Source organism: Chroicocephalus ridibundus, chromosome 8 (assembly GCF_963924245.1).
Source record: "Chroicocephalus ridibundus chromosome 8, bChrRid1.1, whole genome shotgun sequence".
Taxonomy (NCBI): domain Eukaryota; kingdom Metazoa; phylum Chordata; class Aves; order Charadriiformes; family Laridae; genus Chroicocephalus; species Chroicocephalus ridibundus.
In genome coordinates, this window is record NC_086291.1 from 34,916,965 (window position 1) to 34,936,651 (window position 19,687).

Genomic DNA, 19,687 nt, shown 5'->3' on the forward strand with positions numbered 1-19,687 from the left:
CCTGTGAGGTGTTGGTGGTGCTCTGAAGGTGTTTCCATTGCTGGGAGACCTTGCAGCCAGTTGAGAGCAGTCCCTGCTGAGTGGAACATGGCTGGGACAATGCTGGGTGGAGCTTTGAGGGGAAGGGCTGCAGTTCTTGTGGCCTGGTGGAGAACCAGAATGGTATCCCCTCTGAGCTATCTCATGGTGACTCCTAAAATTCCCTTCTGTATCCCAGCGTTTCTGGTGTCTTCTTTAGCTGAGGTTTTTAGTAGCAAAATTATACTTGTCATCAGTATAATTCAGAGTTAACGCTGTCTTCTGATCATGAGCAGGGTTTCTTCGAGGCTTGTAACACACTTGCTTGTTGGCCCTATTACCAACTGAACCATCCAACTGAAGCCTTCTGAACTTAGACATAGTTTGGGAAGACCATGGTGTGGTTCCTAAAGCTCTCCAGGGATTTCTTTACAGACCTGGGTATGCAGAAGTTCCCTGAGAGGCTGAATGTTAAATCTCAGCTTTTGGGTAGCTTTGTGGAGGTGCTGGTCCCCTTCAGGCTTTGAGAAGCTTGTGAATGTGCGTTCAGGGTAGCTTGGCCCATTGGCCACAGCACCCTGGCTGCGTCATGCAGATGCTGGAGATGGATCCAAGGAAATCTCTCTCCTTTTCGCTTCCCTCTGTTTTCTAAGCCTTTATCCCTGAAAGATTTTGCCTTCAATTCTTCCTGGTCAGGGAGCGATAACGCCAAGCTGTCCCTGATGAACAAGTACAAGGACAACATCATTGCCACCAGCCCCGTGGACTCGAACCACCAACAGGCCACACTGCTGTCCCACACCTCCAGCAGCCAGCGCAAGCGCATCAACAACAAAGCGCGAGGTAGGGGTGTCCCCTGGGTGGATGGGGTGCTCTGGGCTTCCACCCATGCTCCAGCAACTCACCCTCTCCTGGAATGGAGAAATAGGGCCTGTGTTGGGCGAGAGTGTGGAAAGGAGGGTTTGGGTGAGAGGAAGCAGAAGAAGCGGTGTCTGCAAGGATGCAAATGGTGTTGGGTTGGTTGGTTGCAAAGACGCAGAGGGTGTTGGCCATGGTAAATATTTTATGATACCAGCACAGCCATGGGGAAAAGTTGCAAGGTAATGGGAGTTGTGGCAAGAAGCATGGACGTGCATGGTGGGAAGGGGAGAAGATGCTGTCCCTGCTGTGCCCTGTAGACCTGGATCCTGGTCTTCATGGCAAGGCTTGCCCTTGAAGGGGTGATCTAGGATCGGCAGCTTGGGATGGCACGGTGCCAGCACCATGCATGACCACACTTCGTGTCCCCTGCAGCCGGCTCAGCGTTTCTTAACCCCGAGGGGGACTCGGGGACAGAGGCGGACACCGATCCTCAACTGACCTTCTACACGGACCCCTCACGGAGCCGGAGGCGCAGCCGAGGTGGGTGTAGGCATGGAGGTGGGCAGCGAGCTGTGTCCCCTCTTGCCTTGTTTGCCCTCGACTTTCCGTGTTCGGAGACTTTCCATGGGCAAAAGATAGAAACTCAGGCGTGATACGGGCTGCTGTGGGCAGGTGCCAGTCCCTGGTCCCGCAGTGGGCTGCTGCTGCTCTCCAGTGGAGCTTCTCAGCAGAGATGAAATATATTCTGATTCTTTGCTGAAGGCTTCTGCCAGGCTCTGGTGTGTATTAATGAGTAACATGCTTCAAAGGCTGGCCCCTGAGCTCCCGTGCCGCTGCTCAGAACGGCGCTGCTGTGGGTTCGCTCTGGCACCATGCACATACGAGCTGTATGTGCAATGGAGGATGGAGACAGGCTTGGTCCCTGGGCAGGAGTCTCTCTCCACTGCCCTGCACCATCCTTTTGGGAGGTTTCCTCCCCTGGAGAGGACAATTTCTGTCAGTTTTCCCTCCTTCTCTGGACGGTGCCTTGGTTTTTTGGGACTGATGGGCGTGGGAGCCGTCTCCTTCACCACCAGCACCTATGCTGGGTGCCAGGGGGCCAGTTCAGGCTTTGTCTCCACAGGGGATAGCTCAGCCCCCAGCCAGGTTTTTCCACTCAGCTTCTTCAGCTAAGAGATGAAAAGTCAAAGACCTGTGTGTCTTGAGCATTTAGGGCTCTCGGTGCTTTTTCAAAGGCATCCAGGAGGCTGTTGTCATGGCAAAATCAACCCAAGAGAAGTGTTGAGAAGGAGAGGAAAAAAACAAGGATATTGCATTTACCTTTCTTCTCCATAACTCTCCTCTGCTTTAAAGTCCTGCGGCTGCAAAGGTCTCGGTGTGCGGCAGTGCAGGGGTGCAGGAGAGCCCGGGCTGTGGAGGCTCAGGGTTACCCCAGCCACAGCAGGTAGGATAGAGAGGCTGCTGCAGGAAAGGCTGCTTCATGCTCTCGAAAATCCACAGCGACTCCTCTTGATTGGATTGATGCTGGATTTCCATGGAGCTGAGCAGGGTCTCTGCACCCCAAGATCCTCTGGCTGCACCCCAGATCTTCCTGGACCCCTTGGGTCTCAGGTTTGACTGTTCTTTCGTGTTTTGCAGTGGGCTCCCCCCGAAGCCCTGTGAACAAGACCACACTAACCCTCATCAGTGTGACGAGCTGTGTCATCAGCCTTGTGTGCTCTTCCCACATGAGTTGCCCCCTTGTTGTCAAGATCACCCTCCACGTCCCTGAGCACCTCATTGCTGATGGTGAGCATCCTGTGGTCCTACCCCTGCCATCCTTCCCCCTCCTGCCCTGCTCTGTGAGTTATAATGGAGAGGAGGAGGGAATGTTGGAGAGGAGAGAGGGGGGACGGGTGCAGGCCAGAGGGGGCAGGTATGGGATGGAGGGTACCAGTGCAGGACACAGTGGATGGGCACAGGACAGAAGGGACAGGCACAAGATGGAGATGGTTATCACAGGATGGAGGGGATGGATGTGGGATGGAGGGCACGGGCACAGGACAGAGGGAGCTATTGTGGGATGGAGGTGACTGTCATGTTGGAGGACACCAGCATAGGACAGAGGGGACAGGTGTGGGGCTGAGGAGACAGGCGTGAGATGGAGGTGGCCATTGTCGGACAGAGGGGGCTGTCACGGGACGGAGGAGACAGGCACAGGGGGGGCCACCACAAGGCAGAGGGGATGGGCACATTGTGGAACAGAGTAGGCTGTTGCGGGACAGAGGACGCCATCTCAGGATGAAGGGAATGGGCATGGGATAGAGTGATCCATCATGGGATGGAGGGGACCATCATGGGGGACATGCTGCCACTGACTCCCCTCTTGGTGGCAGGGAGCCGGTTCATCCTGCTGGAGGGGAGCCAGTTGGATGCCAGTGACTGGCTGAACCCCGCGCAGGTCATCCTCTTCTCCCAGCAAAATTCCAGTGGGCCCTGGGCCCTGGATCTCTGCGCCCGGCGCCTCCTCGACCCCTGCGAGCACCAGTGTGACCCTGAGACCGGTAGGTGGTCAGGCTGTTGGGGTGAGTTTGGGAGCTCACCTCTGCCTGCTCAACCCAGCTTTGGTGGGAAGATGCTTTCTCACCTTGCTCCACAGGTGAGAGGGGAGCTGCCGGGTTCCCTGGGTGGCTGCAGACTGGGTTCGACAGGGATGTGCATGGAAAGCCTTGTCCTCCCATGTCCTTCATGTCACGCCCTTCCTCCATAGGTGAGTGTCTCTGCTATGAAGGTTACATGAAGGACCCCGTGCATAAGCACCTCTGCATCCGCAATGAGTGGGGAACGAACCAGGGGTAAGTGCACCCACCACAGCGTGCTCAGGCTTGTACTGTCCTTGCACAAGTTGCTGGGCTTCAGCACCGGTGTAGTAGGGCTGTGACAAATCTTGGTGAACTGTAAGGTCGTTGTGCAGCTGGGCTCTGCAGCAGGTCTGCGGGAGGTGAGGAACTCTGTTCTCTGAAATAATCAGAGGTGACGTAGAAGAGGCTATTGTTCGGTTTCAGAGTAAGCTCCCGCTGGAGAGGACTGAGGCTGCGCCTCTGCCCCTTGCGGGCACTCTCCTTGTCATCCTGCACTTCGTGGGGCTTTCGGTTTGGGTGTGCGAGGCACTGGGAGGAGGGCTGAGGCTGGGCTGCCGTCCCTGGCAGAGGAGGGACGGCTGCAGGGTGGGCACACCCCATTGAAAATTGGGCAGATTAGATGCTTCAATGCCACGGCCTAAGGGAACAGAGCAGTCATCGTCTGCTCCACAGCTTTACACCTCTGGAAGTACAAAGGAAAATTTTTCTGATGTTTCTGCCGCAATTTGGTGGAGGTTCCCAAACATTCCCATCTCTCTGTGACCCTCGGGGAATGCTCTGTCTGGTTCTTAATGCTCATAGGTCTCCGACACGCAGATGGGGACTTCTGGGGATGGCCGGAGGTAGTGTGCAGAAATCCAAGACACCCCCAAAACTAGAGGCCTCATGTGCACTGGCACCTCCAACCACCTTTTTCCTCCCCCTCATCTCATTGTGCCACAGGTGGATCCACAGTGTTGGCGTCCCCACATGTGGCAGGACGGCCTGTCTGAAGTCATTAGTCTTCACAGCGGGAAGAGAAAATCATCAAAGGCTGGGCTTGGCGGCTCCCCAGCTGTGCTGCTGCGCCGGAGGATGGCAGCCACAGGGGGCTGCCCGTGCTGGCCGGCCCCAGATGTGTCCCTTTGAACTGGGGTCCAGGGAGAGCACCACTGCTCTGTCCCCAGCCTCCTCTCTGTTTTTTTTTTTTATTTTTTATTTATTTTAAAAGCAACTTAGCAATTAAACCAAGTGTGGAGCGCTGGCTGTGGGAGACAAGGGTGGCTGTCATTGTGGGTGCCCTGAACCAGGCTGGGGACAGGGTGGTGCTCATGAGACACGTGGCCCTGTGCTTGGGACATGCTGAGTGTCATGGTCAGGGTCCCAAAACCACTGCAAGGTACCACTGCTGGGGTGGGAAAATACAGGCAGAAATACAGCTCCTTGCCCTGTTCATCCCCAGGGGACAAATGTCCGACAGGGATGTCCCTAGGCCCTCTGTACCCATGTAATAAGGGGCACTGAATGATGGGGACCGGAGCGTGGGAGGGGGTATTCCCCCTGCCAGGGACTTGCCGGATGCGTTTGGTTTAGGACTGTGTCCCAGTGGGTTGGTAAGAGCCCACGGACACTCATGGCCACACATGGCTTTGGTGCCAGCCTGTACCTTGATCAGAGCTACCAGCAGTGTGCTGGACCCACCATCCTGCCAAGAAGGCAAATGACTTTGTCTATTGAGGCAGATAGTAAAAAGTGATAAGGACAAGTGGAGAAGCATTTGCTTCCTTCCCCCCTGCTTTTCCTTTGCTCCTGGGCATGGGACTGCAGCTTCACAATTTTCCTCCAATGCACATTGCTCCTCTCTAGCTTCTTCCCGATCTAGCTGCTCCATCATCTGAAGGGAAAGTGGAGAAAAAGCTTCTTTCAGGTGAATTTGTAAAAAATATAGACAGTAACAAGCAGGAGAGAAGCCAAGGCAGGAAGGACAAATCCATTCCTGCAGCCCTCTGGACCCATTCACAGCTCCAGACTGAGCTTTAACTTCAGCAATGCCAACCTAAAACGTGCTCAAGACCTACTTCGTTCCTCTGGGGGATTTGGGGACACTTTTCAGACCCAGCTCCATCCTGATGCCCCTATGGGAACCTGCTCCATGCTCATGCTTGAGCCTTTGCCTTTCCTCCTGCAATGGTGTTCACACCTGGCCAGGATACGTGTTGTCTTAGGTCTCTTCTTATATACCAAAGTTGGCTATGACAAATTATAAGCAGCATTTCCGACATACTTTTCTGTTTGGTGCAGAGGAACCTAGCAGATCTCTTTTTCCTCACGGTGGAACACAGCCTTAGACCATGGTGGGGCTGTCAAAGTCCTGCCCTTCTCTGGGCTCTTGAGAGGCTCTGACGCTTGCAGTGTTGGGGCTTTTTCAGCGCTGCCCTTTCAGAGCTCATCTCTTGAGCTGTTTGAAACCAGGGTCATTTTGTGTTTCTTCATTGAACTTGTCAGATTTTTGTTTCAGAAAATGGTAGCAGCTGAAACCACGCTTAACTCAACCATCCCTGCCTGCAGTGCCCACTATTTATAAGGGCTTTTGAAAACCTGTCCACACTAAGCGTTGTGATGCTGAGGCCAGCTTGATATTTAATGAGGATTTTTTTCTGCACTGCGATCTGTTCCTCATATCCAGGTGCTGCTTGGTGCAGCTCTGCCTGCAAGGGCTTTTGATGGTGGAGGTCTTGTCTACCTGTCCAAGGTGTCCCCTGTGAACCCTTGGCCTCCACAGGGTCATGTCTGTGGGGGCCAACTCTCTTTGGTCCACCAGAACCATCTTGTCGAAGCCCATTCAACTGAATAACCTGGCGTTTATGTTTTTTGAGGTGAAGGTTGAGCTGCCAGGCCACGCTGCCTTTTGTCACATTCATCAGCTCACTCCCAGCTCTTGCCTAACTTACCCAACAGGCTCATCTGAAAGAGATGTCTGCAAATCCTCTACTCTCTCCCCCAATCCCAAGGGGAGATCAACTGTCCCTGACTCATTTCTGACCATTGTTTGTCTAATATGCTGCTAACCCTGCCAATATTGGAGAGATGTACTGCAGTCACAGGTAGCACAAGCCAGGCGGCAGATCAGTCCCCAGAGAAGCCGCGCTGGCTCTTAGCAAAGGGGAAGTCAACAAAGCAGGACATGGGGGCTCTGCCAAATCCCTTGGGACGATCTGGAGTGATGTGGTCTGGCTACAACCTCTTTTGTTTCCCTAGGGTGGCGTTTTTATCTGAAAATTCATTTCAACCCTTCGGTTTAGATAGGTTTGCCATTGGTTTGTTTTTATTTACAGTGATCGGGGTTGACTTGTAATCTGTGTCTGTTTACTCAGCAGCATCTAATTTTGCTCAGGTGGGCGAGCTCATCTTTGAACTTTATTGGTGATGGCAGTGTATTTTGGGTACCATGCTGAGATCCATGTCTCTGCGGTACATGTTTTACCCAACGCATCCAGTCCCTAAATCTTCATCAGTTTTTTAAAAAATAAGATCTTCTTGATCATGGGTAGCAGATATATTTGATCAGCTGTTTTTTTTGTGCTGCTTTTCAGCTGTTTTAAACAAATCTGGCTGGTGCTGTTTGTGTGTTCACAGTCTGTCTTCCTACTTTGATATGCATTGTTAATTAGCTGCTCTTCAGCTCTTACTCTAATATTTCCCGGGTAGGAAGCAGTTTCCAGCAATCCAACCAACCCTATCTCGTCTTTGCTCATCAAACCAAATTCCTGCAGTTACTTCGTGATATGACTCGACCAAAAGTCAAATCAGCTTGTTCTGCCTTTAGTTAATAAACTGCTACCTGCCTGCATTTGTACTTATTCATCTCAGCTCTTAGATCATCATGTGATGGCCCATGGCTTTCCCCATCCTCATGTACCGTTCTTGCCTGGGTGCCCTTTTCAGACAGTATGCACTTAAGGGGTCTTAATCAGCATGCCCTGTCAACTTGTAATGGGCTTCACCCCAGCATGGGGAAGTTTTAGGCCAGTTTAAAGCAATTTGGTGACCATGTCTGGCTAGACACTCTCATCCTCTTCTAGCAGTTGTCAAGCAGGGGCCACCCCAGCCCCTCTCCCATGCAGGGCACATTACCCCTTTCTCCACCCTGCAGCCTTGCAGCCGTTTTTTCCAGCACAGGACGAAAATTAGCACAACAGCCTGTGCCCTCCTCTCCCACCTCCCTTCCCTTCCCAGTGGTGCATCTTCTCTTCTGTGCACAGTTATCCCCATCCCTGGCCATGCACTTACTCCTCCTGTCCCATCCCCATGCACCATCCACTCCCCACCCCACAGAGGAGCTGGGGACACGCTGATGAGACAAGGACAGCATTTTTCCTCTTAAAGTCTTTTTTCCCCTCTTTTTCTCTTTTTCCCCCACTCCTTTTTCTATCTTTCACCACACCCCCCCCCACCCCCCCTGTCTGCCTCTCTCTATCCCCTGCTGTGTGCCTCGGCTTTGTGAGCTTGAAGGACAGCCAGATAAAAAGCTCCTCTTTCTTTCAGATCCTTTCACCAAACCACCCATCCGCCTCCTCCTCCCGCCCCATTCTCCTAGCAGATTTACGGGCAGCCCAGGGAGAAAATGCTGGCATTAGCATTTTTAATAAAGAGCTGCTTGGAAAGGATGGCAGGGGGTGGGGAGGTAGAAAGGGGAGAGGCGTTGGCAGCTGAAGCCCGGGCAAAGCCGTTGCAAAGCAAAATGAAGTCATGGAGGAGCCAGGATGGGTATTGATAGCAGAAGTCAGCAGCTTGGTGCTCATGTCACATCTGCACTCTGCAGTGTTGGGTCTTCATGGGTCCCCACTTCATGAATTTTAACAGCAACGATATGATGGGACGGAAAATCTCTTTCTCTCTCCTGTTCTGAGCTCTTGCAAAGGGGAGCTTTAGGGTTTGGGAGTGGGCTTTGTGTTGCCTGATTCAAAGCCCACCACGGTCGGGTCTCTGTGCCTCCCCTTGCGCTGCTTTGTCAGCCTCACTGTACCAAGCGATGCTCTGCCAGCTGGGCCATGCTGCGAGGAATACACAACCCAAGGTGTGATGGCCGCAGGCATCTCACCAAAGGGCACCAGTCACCAAGTGGTGGTTGCACATCACCCTGTGCTATCTAGGGCAGCAGGGATGGAAGAGATGGGGCCATCAGCTCTTCATCCTCCCTCTTGGCTCCAAACTTCCAATTTCTCTTCCAGACCCCTTTGCAAAGTCCTGCCGGGGGCTAAGACTTCCTGAGATCCCCTCCTGAAACAGTGGTACGCAAGGGGAATAAGGCAGGTGGTGAAGCTCCGGCCCCGGACCTGATGTGCTCCCTTGCAAAAGCCTTGCAGAGAGAGGGTTCAGCTGTGCTTTTGGGTTTGTTTTTTTTTTTGCAATTTGATGGCTGTGATGCAAATTCCGAAAATGGGAGCTGGGCAGGCAGTACCTGAGCATGCAGAAGTGTGAGACTTGCAGATGCCGGGTGGGCCAGGGAGACTGGAGCGAGTCGTAAGCCAAAATGAAGGATGCGATACACCACTGACCCGTTGGCAGGTCGGGTCTGGGGTGGGGATCTGATGTTGTAGGGACTCCAAAGTTAAGATCTTGGATGTGTGTTAACAGCTTGTCCTGCCTTGGTTTGAGCCATCTTATCCCAGAACTTCTCTGCACGTCAGTTGGGGGCTAAGCAGGGGAAGCATTTCAGGCTGTGAGGGGTGGTGGGGGTGTGATGCTCTTGGGTTTCTCTTCCAGGCCTTGGCCGTACACCATCTTCCAGCGCGGTTTTGACTTGGTGCTGGGCGAGCAGACATCCGACAAGATTTTTCGGTAAGGGGTAAAGGCAACCTGGTCAGCATATTTCGGGGCTCAAAAATATGACTCAGGGATTATGGGCAGGCTGGTCCCCCCAGCTGGCAGGGCTGAGGATGGCTGTCCTGTGCCACCTCCTGGGGACATGAGCATAGCTGGGAAGGCCCTAACACAGTTGCCGTGTGGGATGCTGGATGCCCAGCAGCCAGTTCCTCCTCTGCTTCTGTGATGAGAGCAAGGTTTAGGCTCTGAAGGAGGATTTCTACCAAAAAGGAAAATTCCTTTCCTTTTTTTGTTTTTTAATTACCTAAACTACGTCTATTTTTTGGGTCATTTGGGTGCATTTGGAGAAGCCACCCCACTTTATTCTGCCCATCTGCCTTTACTCAGGGTGGCATCTCTGCAGAGCAAAGGGGAGGTTCAAGGGCTTGGTTTTGGCCAGGGGCACAAGGGCTTGGTGTTTTCCTCCATGCCAGCCCTCACTGCTCTGCCTGGCAGGTTCACCTACACCTTGGGAGAAGGCATGTGGCTGCCACTGAGCAAGAGCTTTGTCATCCCACCAGCCGAGCTGGCCATCAACCCCTCGGCCAAGTGCAAGACTGACATGACGGTGATGGAGGATGCGGTGGAGGTCAGGTTGGTGCGATGACAGGGTGAAGGCATTTAGGAGGTATTTCAGTAAATATACTGGTGATGCATCCCTGGAGTGAGAGGACCAACCCAGAGCACATGGGGGTTGATGAGAGCTGGGACACCCACCCCACGTTTTTCAGGTGGAGTTTATGCCCTATGTCGATTGACCTGCCCCTCTTTAGTTTCTGCAAAACCGAGCCTTCGGAGGTAACTCTCATCTCAGTAACTCCTCCATCCCTCTAAAAGCTCAGTTGCCATTCAGTTTTCTGTCAGCCTGAGGGAAACCTGAGCTCTGGAAAAACCCACACGGCAGCCACAGCTGTGCATGTGCTCACACCATCTCATCAGAGCAGTGACGCACCTCCTCCTCCTCACAGGGAAGAGCTGATGACTTCCTCCTCCTTCGACAGCCTGGAGGTCCTCCTTGACTCCTTCGGCCCCGTCCGTGACTGCTCCCAGGACAACGGGGGCTGCAGCAAGAACTTCCGCTGCATCTCAGACCGCAAGCTGGACTCGACAGGCTGCGTGGTGCGTGGCCTCCTGGGGACCTGCAAATCTCCTTTGGAGTGAGCAAGGAGGGGGAGAAGGGCTGCAACCTTCCTCCCTTCCCGTCACTTCGGGATGGATATTTTGGGGTTGTTTTTGCAGAGTTGTTTTTGGGCTGGCAGCTCCTCCGTCCCTGCCCTTGCTGCACGAATGCATGAGAGAGTGAGAGCCTATCTGCTTGCTGGCTCTCCAGGAGGTCCCATGTCACTCATGCGTGTCCCCTGTCACTGCCACAGCTGTGGTGGTTTTTTTGGAGGGGGGGGAAGGGTGTTCCCCCAGGCATTGCTCAGCTTGTGATTTCCAACAGAGAGCAACACGAAAGTCTTCCCTTCCATCTCACCCCCGGGGCCAGATTTCTTCCTCAGGGGCTTCACCTCTCGCTTCCCCTCCCACCAGTGCCCGATGGGACTGAGCCCCATGAAGGATGGCACGGGCTGCTACGACCGTCATGTTGGCGTGGACTGCTCAGATGGTTTCAACGGGGGCTGTGAGCAGCTGTGCTTGCAGCAGATGGTCCCCCTGCCTGAGGACCCCCTGCTCTACAACATCCTCATGTTCTGCGGGTGAGTACCCCATCACCACCCCAGCTGCAGGGACACCCCTGAGGTGCTGCTGTACCTTGCTGCTGCCACCCTGAGCTCGTAAGGTTGGGAGGGAGGGTATCCTCTGTTCCCAGTGTTCCTGTGGGATGGTCTGGTGGCCCTGGTCCCCACAGGTGGGGGCTGCAGCTGATGGTGGACCCCGTGCTGGCTTCCCAGGTGCATTGAGGACTACAAGCTGGGCACGGATGGGCGGTCATGCCAGCTCATCTCAGAGTCGTGCCCTGAGGTAGGGGACTGCGGCGAGCCCCGTGAACTGCCTATGAACCAAACGCTCTTCGGGGAGATCTTCTATGGCTACAACAACCACTCCAAGGAGGTGGCCACAGGGCAGGTGCTCAAAGGGACGTTCAGGTGAGTTGGGGATGTGGAGAGCTGACCCCAACAGGGTCAGACCTTGCTGTCCTTGCCAAGAAGAAGGCATGGGAAGCAGCGTGGGGCTGGACCTTAGCAGACTGCCTAGTCTGTCCATATCTGGCCAAAGTTTGCAGGAGATGGAGGGGCTGGTGGGTAGGGCGCATCAAAGCTTTCCATTGAAAGTAGGCATCTTTGTAACCTGTGCCCAAAGGGAAGGCAGTTCCCCTGTCCTCCAGCCCTGCCCTCCTCTCTGCAATTAACTTCCAGGCAGAACAACTTTGCCCGGGGCCTGGAGCAGCAGTTGCCAGATGGGCTGGTGGTGGCCACGGTGCCCCTGGAGAACCAGTGCCAAGAGGAGCTCTCCGAACCCACACCTGACCCTGAGTTCCTCACTGGTGAGTGAGCCCAGCCAGACCTGTGCCTTTCCCCATGGGGCAGCCACCAGCATGCCTGGCTCCAGCATGTACCCCTCCCAGGGTATATATCTGCTGTGGGATATATCTAGCCTAGCTTTAGCATCCCACAGTCACCTGCAGCAGCAGCGGTGGTAAGAGGAAGGCATTAAAAATGAACCAGAGGGAGAGACTGTAAATTGATTAGGTGGTGTAAAAGCTCAAGCATCCATTGGATATTTGGAATATTTGAAAAAGGATTATTATTTTTTTAATTAAGGCAAAAAAGGTTTCCAAACACCTTTCATTCGATTTCCAAATCAGAAACCCTTTGCTGGTGTAACGAAGCATTCAAAACCCGATGCAATGAAACCAAATTGTTTTGGTTTGTCCTGCCAGAGCATCGTGAGCCATGAGCAATAGGGTTATCATGGATTCATAGATAACCTTCAAGGATTTACCTTTCTTCCACCAAGTTGCCAGCACCCCTAAATAGCCTTTGTTTCCTTGGTGCTTTTTGCTGTTGGCTGAAATGGCCGAGGACATGAGGCAGCTACTAATGAGGGATGTGGATAGAAAGTTGTTTTGGAAGGTGTCTGCAGGGTGGTCTCATGGGACCTTGTGCATTCTAGCATTTGGCAGAGCTCGGAGGAGGGTTTTGGGGAGCACCCATGGGCTGCACACAGGGTCTGGTTGGTGTTGGCTGCCCCGACAGGGTGCATGCCAATGTAGGTGTGTGTGCAGGCAGATGCTGGGCCCTGAGAGGGCTGTGTCAGCAGGTCACCCCTGCAGCCATGGGGATGCTCACCTCTGCCTGGACGTGCTGGAGGACACCCGCCTCCTGATGGGGAACTGCTGCCCTTGACATGGTTGCGTGGATATAAGGAAGGCACACTGCCACCACGGCCTCAGTATCACGCCAGGGTCAGTGGGACTGGGACTCTACTGGCAATTATGCTGGGGAGGCAGAAACCAGCAAATTATCCTATTCATTTCCCACTGCTCTGCTGGTTCTTTGTGGCTGATTAAAGGCAAAAAAAAAAAAAAAAAAAAAAAGTAGTAAAATCTCTGCTTGTCAGTAAGCAGATCTGGATGTTGCTGTGAATACATCAGAGGCAGAGCTGCTGACTAAGGAAGGGCTGGTTTTGCATAAACACTTTGCAGAGAAGAGCAAGACTTTGAAGCTGTTGGTAGCAGCCAGAACCGAAGTCAGAGGCAATGGAAGGCAAAGGATCTTATCCTCTTTATCCTCCACCTTCGTTTCTTGTTACAGAGAGGGGGATGCCTGTTGTTATCCTCCTGAACTCCTGCTGTGTGGCTGTTTAGCAGCAGAGTTTGCTGCTTCGCCACCAAGTGGAGGCGTGCCACATTAGCTGTACAGCAGCGGAACTGCAAGGGAGGAGGTGGCTGTGCCTCCGCATCCTGCTGCTGCACACCAGGGGTGATCTGGTCACCAAAATCAGAGCCATGAGCACCCTTCAATGGACTTTCTGTGGCTTTGTCCAGCCTCGGGTGGCCTCTCTGTCCCTCTGCTCCTGGAAGCTGAGCTGCTATGTTCATTGGCTCCTAACTTGGGCAGGACAAAGTGGCCACCCAGCTCTGGTCTCCATGAATTTCTGACTCCCGTAACGCATAGTTAAATGACTAGAGAACGGGATGTCATTGCCCGAAGAGGGTGAAACCCCAGGTCCCGCTGAGCCCCAGCATTGCCGTAATGTCCCAAGGGAATGGGAGCGTCAGCAGGCATGTGTTTTCTCCCACGCTCTGGGACTGTTGGCTCAGTCCTGGCTGAAAGGGACCCCAGGGCCTCTCAGTTGTCTGCACCCAGGCATACATGGCGTGACGGTGACCATTCCTAGGCCTGCAAACAGCTCATTAAAAAGCGCAACTCTCATTAGTGAAATAATTAGCACACCTGGGCATGTCTTGGGAGCAGGCACCAGGAAGGAAGCAGGAGGGGATGCAGGAGGAGGCTCATTATCTTCCAACACAGAGCCCCGCACGGCAGAATGAAACAAGCCCACGCGTTTTCCTTCAAAGCCATGATTTTAATTGCTGGGCAGCAGCTGACCCTTAGCTCCAAAAGCCTTGCTGCTTCCCTGGGGGGACACAGTGTGTACGCAGTCTTTTCCCCCGGCCCCTCCCAACCCTGCTGGCTGCGTTTCCCCAGGCACAGCACGAGCAGCTGCGGCCACCCTGGTGCCCCCATAGCAAGGTGTCCCTGGGAAGCAGCACTGAACCCCTGTGTCCTCTCTCCGACAGGGATGGTGAACTTCAGCGAGGTGTCTGGGTACCCCCTCTTGCAGCACTGGAAGGTGCAGTCCGTCATGTACCACGTCCGGCTCAACCAGCTGACCATCTCCCAGTGTAAGTGTGCAGAGCTGGGAGGAAGGAGGAAAAAAGGGGTGGGAAGAAGACATACAGCCGCTTTCTGGCAGGTGATGGGCTCAGAGGTTGATTGCCCATTGCAAGTGTTTAGGGAGGTGGCAAGGGCTTGGGGCCCTCTGGGATTTGAGCATTTCCTCCCATCTCCTCCCCAGCCTTCAGCAATGCGCTCCACTCTCTGGATGGGGCCACCTCCCGTGGAGATTTCATGGCCCTGCTGGACCAGTTTGGCAACCACTACATCCAGGAGGCAACGTATGGCTTTGAGGAGTCCTGCTCCATCTGGTATCCTAACAGACAGGTCCAGCGGCAGCTCTGGCTGGAGTACGAGGACATCAGCAAAGGTAGGAGCCCTGCTTGTCCCCAGGAAGGGTCTCCACAGCCTCCCCATGGGAGTAGGAAGCTGGGTTTGCTTTCAGCATAGCAGGGAAAGCACCCAGCCCGCATCAGAGCTATCTCCCATCTCATCCTTTTATTTACACCCCACTCTCACACCCTTTGAAGCCAGCTGAAGGACTCCTGTGGACTGCAGCAGGCATTAGTCTGGGCCAGAAAGAAAGATAAATACCCTCATCCCCAGGGAGATGAAAGACAAATGCGCTAATCCCACCAAGCCATCCTGCCTGATTCTGGACTTAACTGTTATTTGTCTTTAATCCTGTTCCTTCCTTCCTTTTGTCTCTGCCGTATCTGCTCTCTTCCACTTGCATCCCGCGGCCAGACTTTTCTCCCTCTCATGTACTTTCTTCTCCTAGGGTGTCAGCACTGTGCTTTTAATGTCTGGAAACTGGGAGGTTCACCATGGTGCAGGGGGCATCTGGCACTGCTGTATCCCCTCAGGAGCCCTCGCTCCAGCGAGATGTGACGGCTCCCCCATGGAAGGGGTTTTGCAGGCAGGCGATGGCAGAATTGGACACGAACTTTCCAAAAGTAGAAGGAGCCGAACTCCTGCCTGCTGCTGGCTGTCACCAGGACCATGGCATCTCCTCTTGTGCTGGCCTTTGCAAAGCTGTCTGCAGTGTTTTGCTGCCTGTGCTGGGAATGTTGGGTTGCACCACCCAGGCCTGGGCAGCAAGCAAGAGCCAGCTCCCAGGCTCGGGCACAGGGGATGCTGAGCAGAGCTGCTGCTTTTTAGGTGGCCTTGGTTTGCTGGCCCCTGCCCCAGGAGCTCCTGGGTGCAGGCAATGTGAGCTTGGAGCTCACAGGCACCGTGACCGCCACATCATTTCCACCAAGAAGGTTCATAATTCTCAGTATTGGCACCAGCCTACGGTGCTGCTCTTGCTATGCCCTCGCTGAGGAGACGTTTGTTTTCTCTCCAGGGCTCTTGTGTGGAAAAGGCTTCTTTCTGAGCCTCAGTCTGGATCCTGCAAGGCTCAGACCTGGAGCCTGGGCTTCTTCCCAAGCTCACCTGCGAGTGTACAGACCCATTGCTGTTTTGCTGTGGGCTGTCTCCAGATGTAGCATCTCTTGATTGCAAGTACTTTTTTTTTCTCCTGCAATTTCCTCCTCTTTGATTTTCCTGCTTGGAGGCTTTTCAGGTCTGGCAGTCTCTTTCCACCCACAATATCACATTTTGGTTTTGCTCTGGCACCTGTCTCTTTCCCTCCTTTACTTTTTGTTTGCAAACGTCAGGAGCTGGATATCGATTGAGAAATTGCAAGAGACAAATCATTGCCTGGCTCCTCTGCTTTCCCTCGGTGCCTGCTAAGCTGCAATTCACAGCTAGCCCAAAGCGATCCATTTCCAGCTCCCTGGGGGAGCAGAGCAATGGTCTTGTATCCCGAGTTTTGTTTAACAGCCTTGTTTTCTTTGCAGGAGTCTCGAGGATAGGCTACTGCTGGCCCATTTCTCAGCAAACCCTTGCAACCCTTCCTATTGAGCCGTGGACATGCTCTCTGGCCGCTCCCGGCAGCAGCCAGCCCATACTAAGCCACCAGGGACAATGCCCTGAACCTGCCCTAGAGGCAAGGTTTTGCCTGGGCATCCTTCGACTTCCTTCAACCCCACCGGCCTGCCTTGACCGTGATGAGTGGTCCCTCTGGGCCCCTCTTTCTTTGGTGCAGGGCCAGGGACATCCTTTGGTAGGGTTTTCAGGTGAAAAGCACCCTTCACCTGCACAGCAAGGCTCATAGCAGTGGGGTGATGCTAGCCAGGGCGTAGCAGTGATGGGCAGATCCTACCTTCTTGACTGCTGTTCCAGGACTTTTCCCTTTGTGTCAAAATATTTCCTTCTAGGGGAGTGCTGGAGAGAAGTCCACCAAGCACAGGGGTTGGCTTGCTGGCCCTGTGCAGTGGGGACACAGTGGCACCCAGCATCAGGCACCTTTGCACAGAGCAGGGGAAAGTGTAGCCCACAGCAATGTTTCCCTGCTGCAAATTTATTTTCCAAGCAAGCTGGGTTGCAGGGTTTCCTGAGGGTTGGCAGGGTAGGACCTGCAGATATTCCCCCATGTGCATGGGGCAGAGGGTAAACAAGCCTTCAGCCTTGTCATAGTCTGGCTGGGTGTCTGTGGTGCCAAAGTACGTGTCTACCTCCATCTCACCATTTTCTTTTGCTTCATGATGGTGCTTTGTAAGCTAAGCCCTTGGGGAGAGACCCTATTTCCTTGCCCAGCTGCAAGTTTGTCCATCTCCATCATGCCCCATGACAGTGTGAAGAGACAGGAGGAGCCAGGCTTGAGACAGCTTCCAAAAGGGAATTGCTCACCATCTCTCTTCCCCTGTGTGGGGACTAAACAAAGGAGAGGTGGAGGGGCTGGAGAGGGTCTTGGTGGTTTTGTAGCCGTCTCAGGAGCTTTCTGGGCATCGTGAGGCACTGGTAAATCTTTCCTGCACATTCTGAGCTCTTTGGTGCTGCTGGCTGCAGACCTTTGGGGAGTAGGCGGGGCACGGAGTCAGCATCATTGCTGTGCACCCTGATCTGACACTCATCCTCTCTGGTCTCCAACATACTCTGTCACATCAGCTTTGATGGAGGTCTTTGGGAACTGAGAGAGTCGAGCAAATCAGCTGTTGGACCAGGAGGGCTTTTGCAGCAGTTTGTCAGGGGGCTTTGGAGGAGGTTTCAGAATAGGGTGAAGAAGCCCAGGCAGGTTCTTCATGAGCTTCCAGCTGCAAGAAAGAGGCTCCATCTCGTGGGGACTCACTGCAAGGGTAGCTTGTCCTAGTGTCAGGCAAAGGGCTGGAGCTGGGTAAAATGAGGCACAGGGAGACAAAGGACCTGTGATTGTAGGGGCCAGGGTGGACTTTTCCAGACCTGATTCCTGCTCTCAAGACCAGTGAGCATTTTAGCCCAACAGAGCAAGCAGGGAGCTCCTAACGATGTAGGGTAGGGGTGCTCCTGGGCACAAGGCAGGGCTCTAGGCCCCTCACATCCCCTTGCTGATGGCTCAGAGCCCACCCTGGTGCCCCTTTTTTCCCCCTTCCACAGGTAACTCCCCCTCAGATGAGTCAGAGGAGCGTGAGCGGGACCCCAAGGTGCTCACCTTCCCTGAGTACATCGCCAGCCTCTCCGAGTCAGGCACCAAGCGCATGGCAGCTGGTGTGCGGATGGAGTGCCAGAGTCGCGGGCGCTGCCCCTCCTCCTGCCCACTCTGCCATGTTGCCTCTGGTCCTGATGTGCCAGCCGAGCCCATCCTGCTGGAGGTCACCAAAGCAGCCCCCATCTACGAGCTGGTCACCAACAACCAGACCCAACGGGTGAGGATCTGCTGTCTGGGCGTGGTGGGGTGGGCATGGGGAGAAGCAGAATGCCATCAGAGTGCTCTTTGCAGGCAGCTTGCCCTTGTAGCACCATGTCAAGCCATGGCAGCCTTTGCCCGTTGGCTGACTCTGCTCTCCAGGGTGGATAGACTATACTGAACCCACTGCGGAATGGATGAAGCACTGTCTTGAGTAGCAGTGGGATGGGAGATCACCTGACTGTTGCTGACCCCTTCCTCCTCTCTCCCAGCTCTTGCAGGAGGCCACCATGAGCTCACTGTGGTGCTCAGGCAGCGGGGATGTCATCGAGGACTGGTGCCGCTGTGACTCGAGTGCCTTTGGGGCTGATGGGCTGCCCACCTGCGCACCTCTCCCACACCCCATGTAGGTCTCCAGGCATTCCCAGTCTGGCCTTTTGGAGTGATGGGTCTGGGAGGAGGTGGCAATGGGGAACGGTGTGGTGGCAGGAAGTGGTGGGGCTGGGGTAGCTTTATGGGACGGGTTCGCAAGTGGATGGGGGACCTGGAAATCAGGCAGAGGGTGCAGAGATGAAGTGTATTTTCTAAATTCAGTTGAGGACTGGGGACCTGGTTTTGAATCCATCCTGGTAGCGTAAAACCCCAGGGAAGGAGCCCTTGGGACCAGCATGTCCAGAGTCAGGAGGGGTAGGAGAGGGGGAATCACTTCTGTCCTGAGCTTGCTCTCTCATGGGTTAGTGGCTTTGAAGCCTTTTCACTTCATGAGAGAGTCATGCAAAAACTGTCCCTAGGTACTACCTTACAGAAACCAACTCATTTCAGGTGCCTTTGCACATGATCTGCACAGCAGAGTAAGTGGCACTGGCAAACATGGGCAGAACACACTCATGCGGTCTTCTGCACCAGCTGTGGGGACCAGCTGGAGAGGTTATCCTCAGCAACTCTCCCATGCCTCAGCCTGGTGGTTTTGCTGCCTTTTTATGGCACAGAGGGGCAGCGAGGTAGTGATAGACATGGGTGAGGGTGAGTGGGGATGGGCAGTGGGGGTGGGCAGTGGATCTTGCCCTCCTGAGATGCTGACCGGCCGGTGTTGCCCCCCAGCCTGCGGCTCTCCACCGTGCATGAGCCCAGCAGCACACTGGTGGTGCTGGAGTGGGGGCACTCAGAGCCCCCCATTGGGGTGCAGATCGTTGACTACCTCCTCCGTCAAGAGAAAGTCACTGACAGGATGGACCACTCCAAGGTGGAGACAGGTGAGTGGGGACTTTACTGATTCTCTCTGTGGAGGGTGGGATGGAGATGTTGGAGGAGACCCTCTGTCTCCCTCTTTGCAAGGGAATGCTGAAACATACCCAGTATCCTGTGGAAGAGAAAACAGTCCCTCTTCTGCCTGCCATGCTGCAGGAGTGGCAGCTCCATGCCATGGTGATGAGCCTTGCTGGAAAAGCAATGGGTCCACCTCTGCACCAACCTCATGCACAAGCCTTGGTTCCCCTTGGCACCAGGAACCATGGTAGTGAGCACAGACCTCAGCACCTCTCCACAGCCCTGGGGACGCCTTGTGTCATCACCCACAGCGTGTCCTCCCCCTCTCTCCCTAGAGACAGTGCTGAGCTTCGTGGATGACATCATCTCCGGTGCCAAGTCGCCCTGCGCCATGCCAGCCCAAGTGCCTGACAGGCTGTCCTCCACTATCTCCCTCATCGTTCGCTGCCTAGAGCCTGACACCACCTACATGTGAGTTGCCTCCCCTATGCCATGCCCGTAGCAGCACTGTTGCCCTGAGCATG

General features: G+C 54.2%; 1 protein-coding gene across 3 annotated transcripts in view; it reads left to right on the top strand.

The window, feature by feature from the left end:
• Nucleotides 1-19,687, top strand: part of ASTN1 (astrotactin 1) — a 55,110-nt gene that overhangs the window by 25,567 nt on the left and 9,856 nt on the right. For 2 of the 3 annotated variants that reach the window (XM_063343046.1, XM_063343048.1), the window contains 17 exons: nucleotides 715-861; nucleotides 1,312-1,419; nucleotides 2,518-2,667; nucleotides 3,255-3,422; nucleotides 3,629-3,713; nucleotides 9,246-9,320; nucleotides 9,801-9,938; nucleotides 10,313-10,463; nucleotides 10,878-11,044; nucleotides 11,240-11,434; nucleotides 11,705-11,832; nucleotides 14,092-14,196; nucleotides 14,370-14,558; nucleotides 17,648-17,916; nucleotides 18,170-18,303; nucleotides 18,999-19,150; nucleotides 19,499-19,634. In XM_063343046.1, coding sequence (XP_063199116.1) covers nucleotides 715-861; nucleotides 1,312-1,419; nucleotides 2,518-2,667; nucleotides 3,255-3,422; nucleotides 3,629-3,713; nucleotides 9,246-9,320; nucleotides 9,801-9,938; nucleotides 10,313-10,463; nucleotides 10,878-11,044; nucleotides 11,240-11,434; nucleotides 11,705-11,832; nucleotides 14,092-14,196; nucleotides 14,370-14,558; nucleotides 17,648-17,916; nucleotides 18,170-18,303; nucleotides 18,999-19,150; nucleotides 19,499-19,634 — 2,497 coding nt within the window. The remainder of the gene's footprint in view (nucleotides 1-714; nucleotides 862-1,311; nucleotides 1,420-2,517; nucleotides 2,668-3,254; nucleotides 3,423-3,628; nucleotides 3,714-9,245; nucleotides 9,321-9,800; nucleotides 9,939-10,312; nucleotides 10,464-10,877; nucleotides 11,045-11,239; nucleotides 11,435-11,704; nucleotides 11,833-14,091; nucleotides 14,197-14,369; nucleotides 14,559-17,647; nucleotides 17,917-18,169; nucleotides 18,304-18,998; nucleotides 19,151-19,498; nucleotides 19,635-19,687) is intronic. The other variant, XM_063343047.1, reaches the window with a different exon arrangement.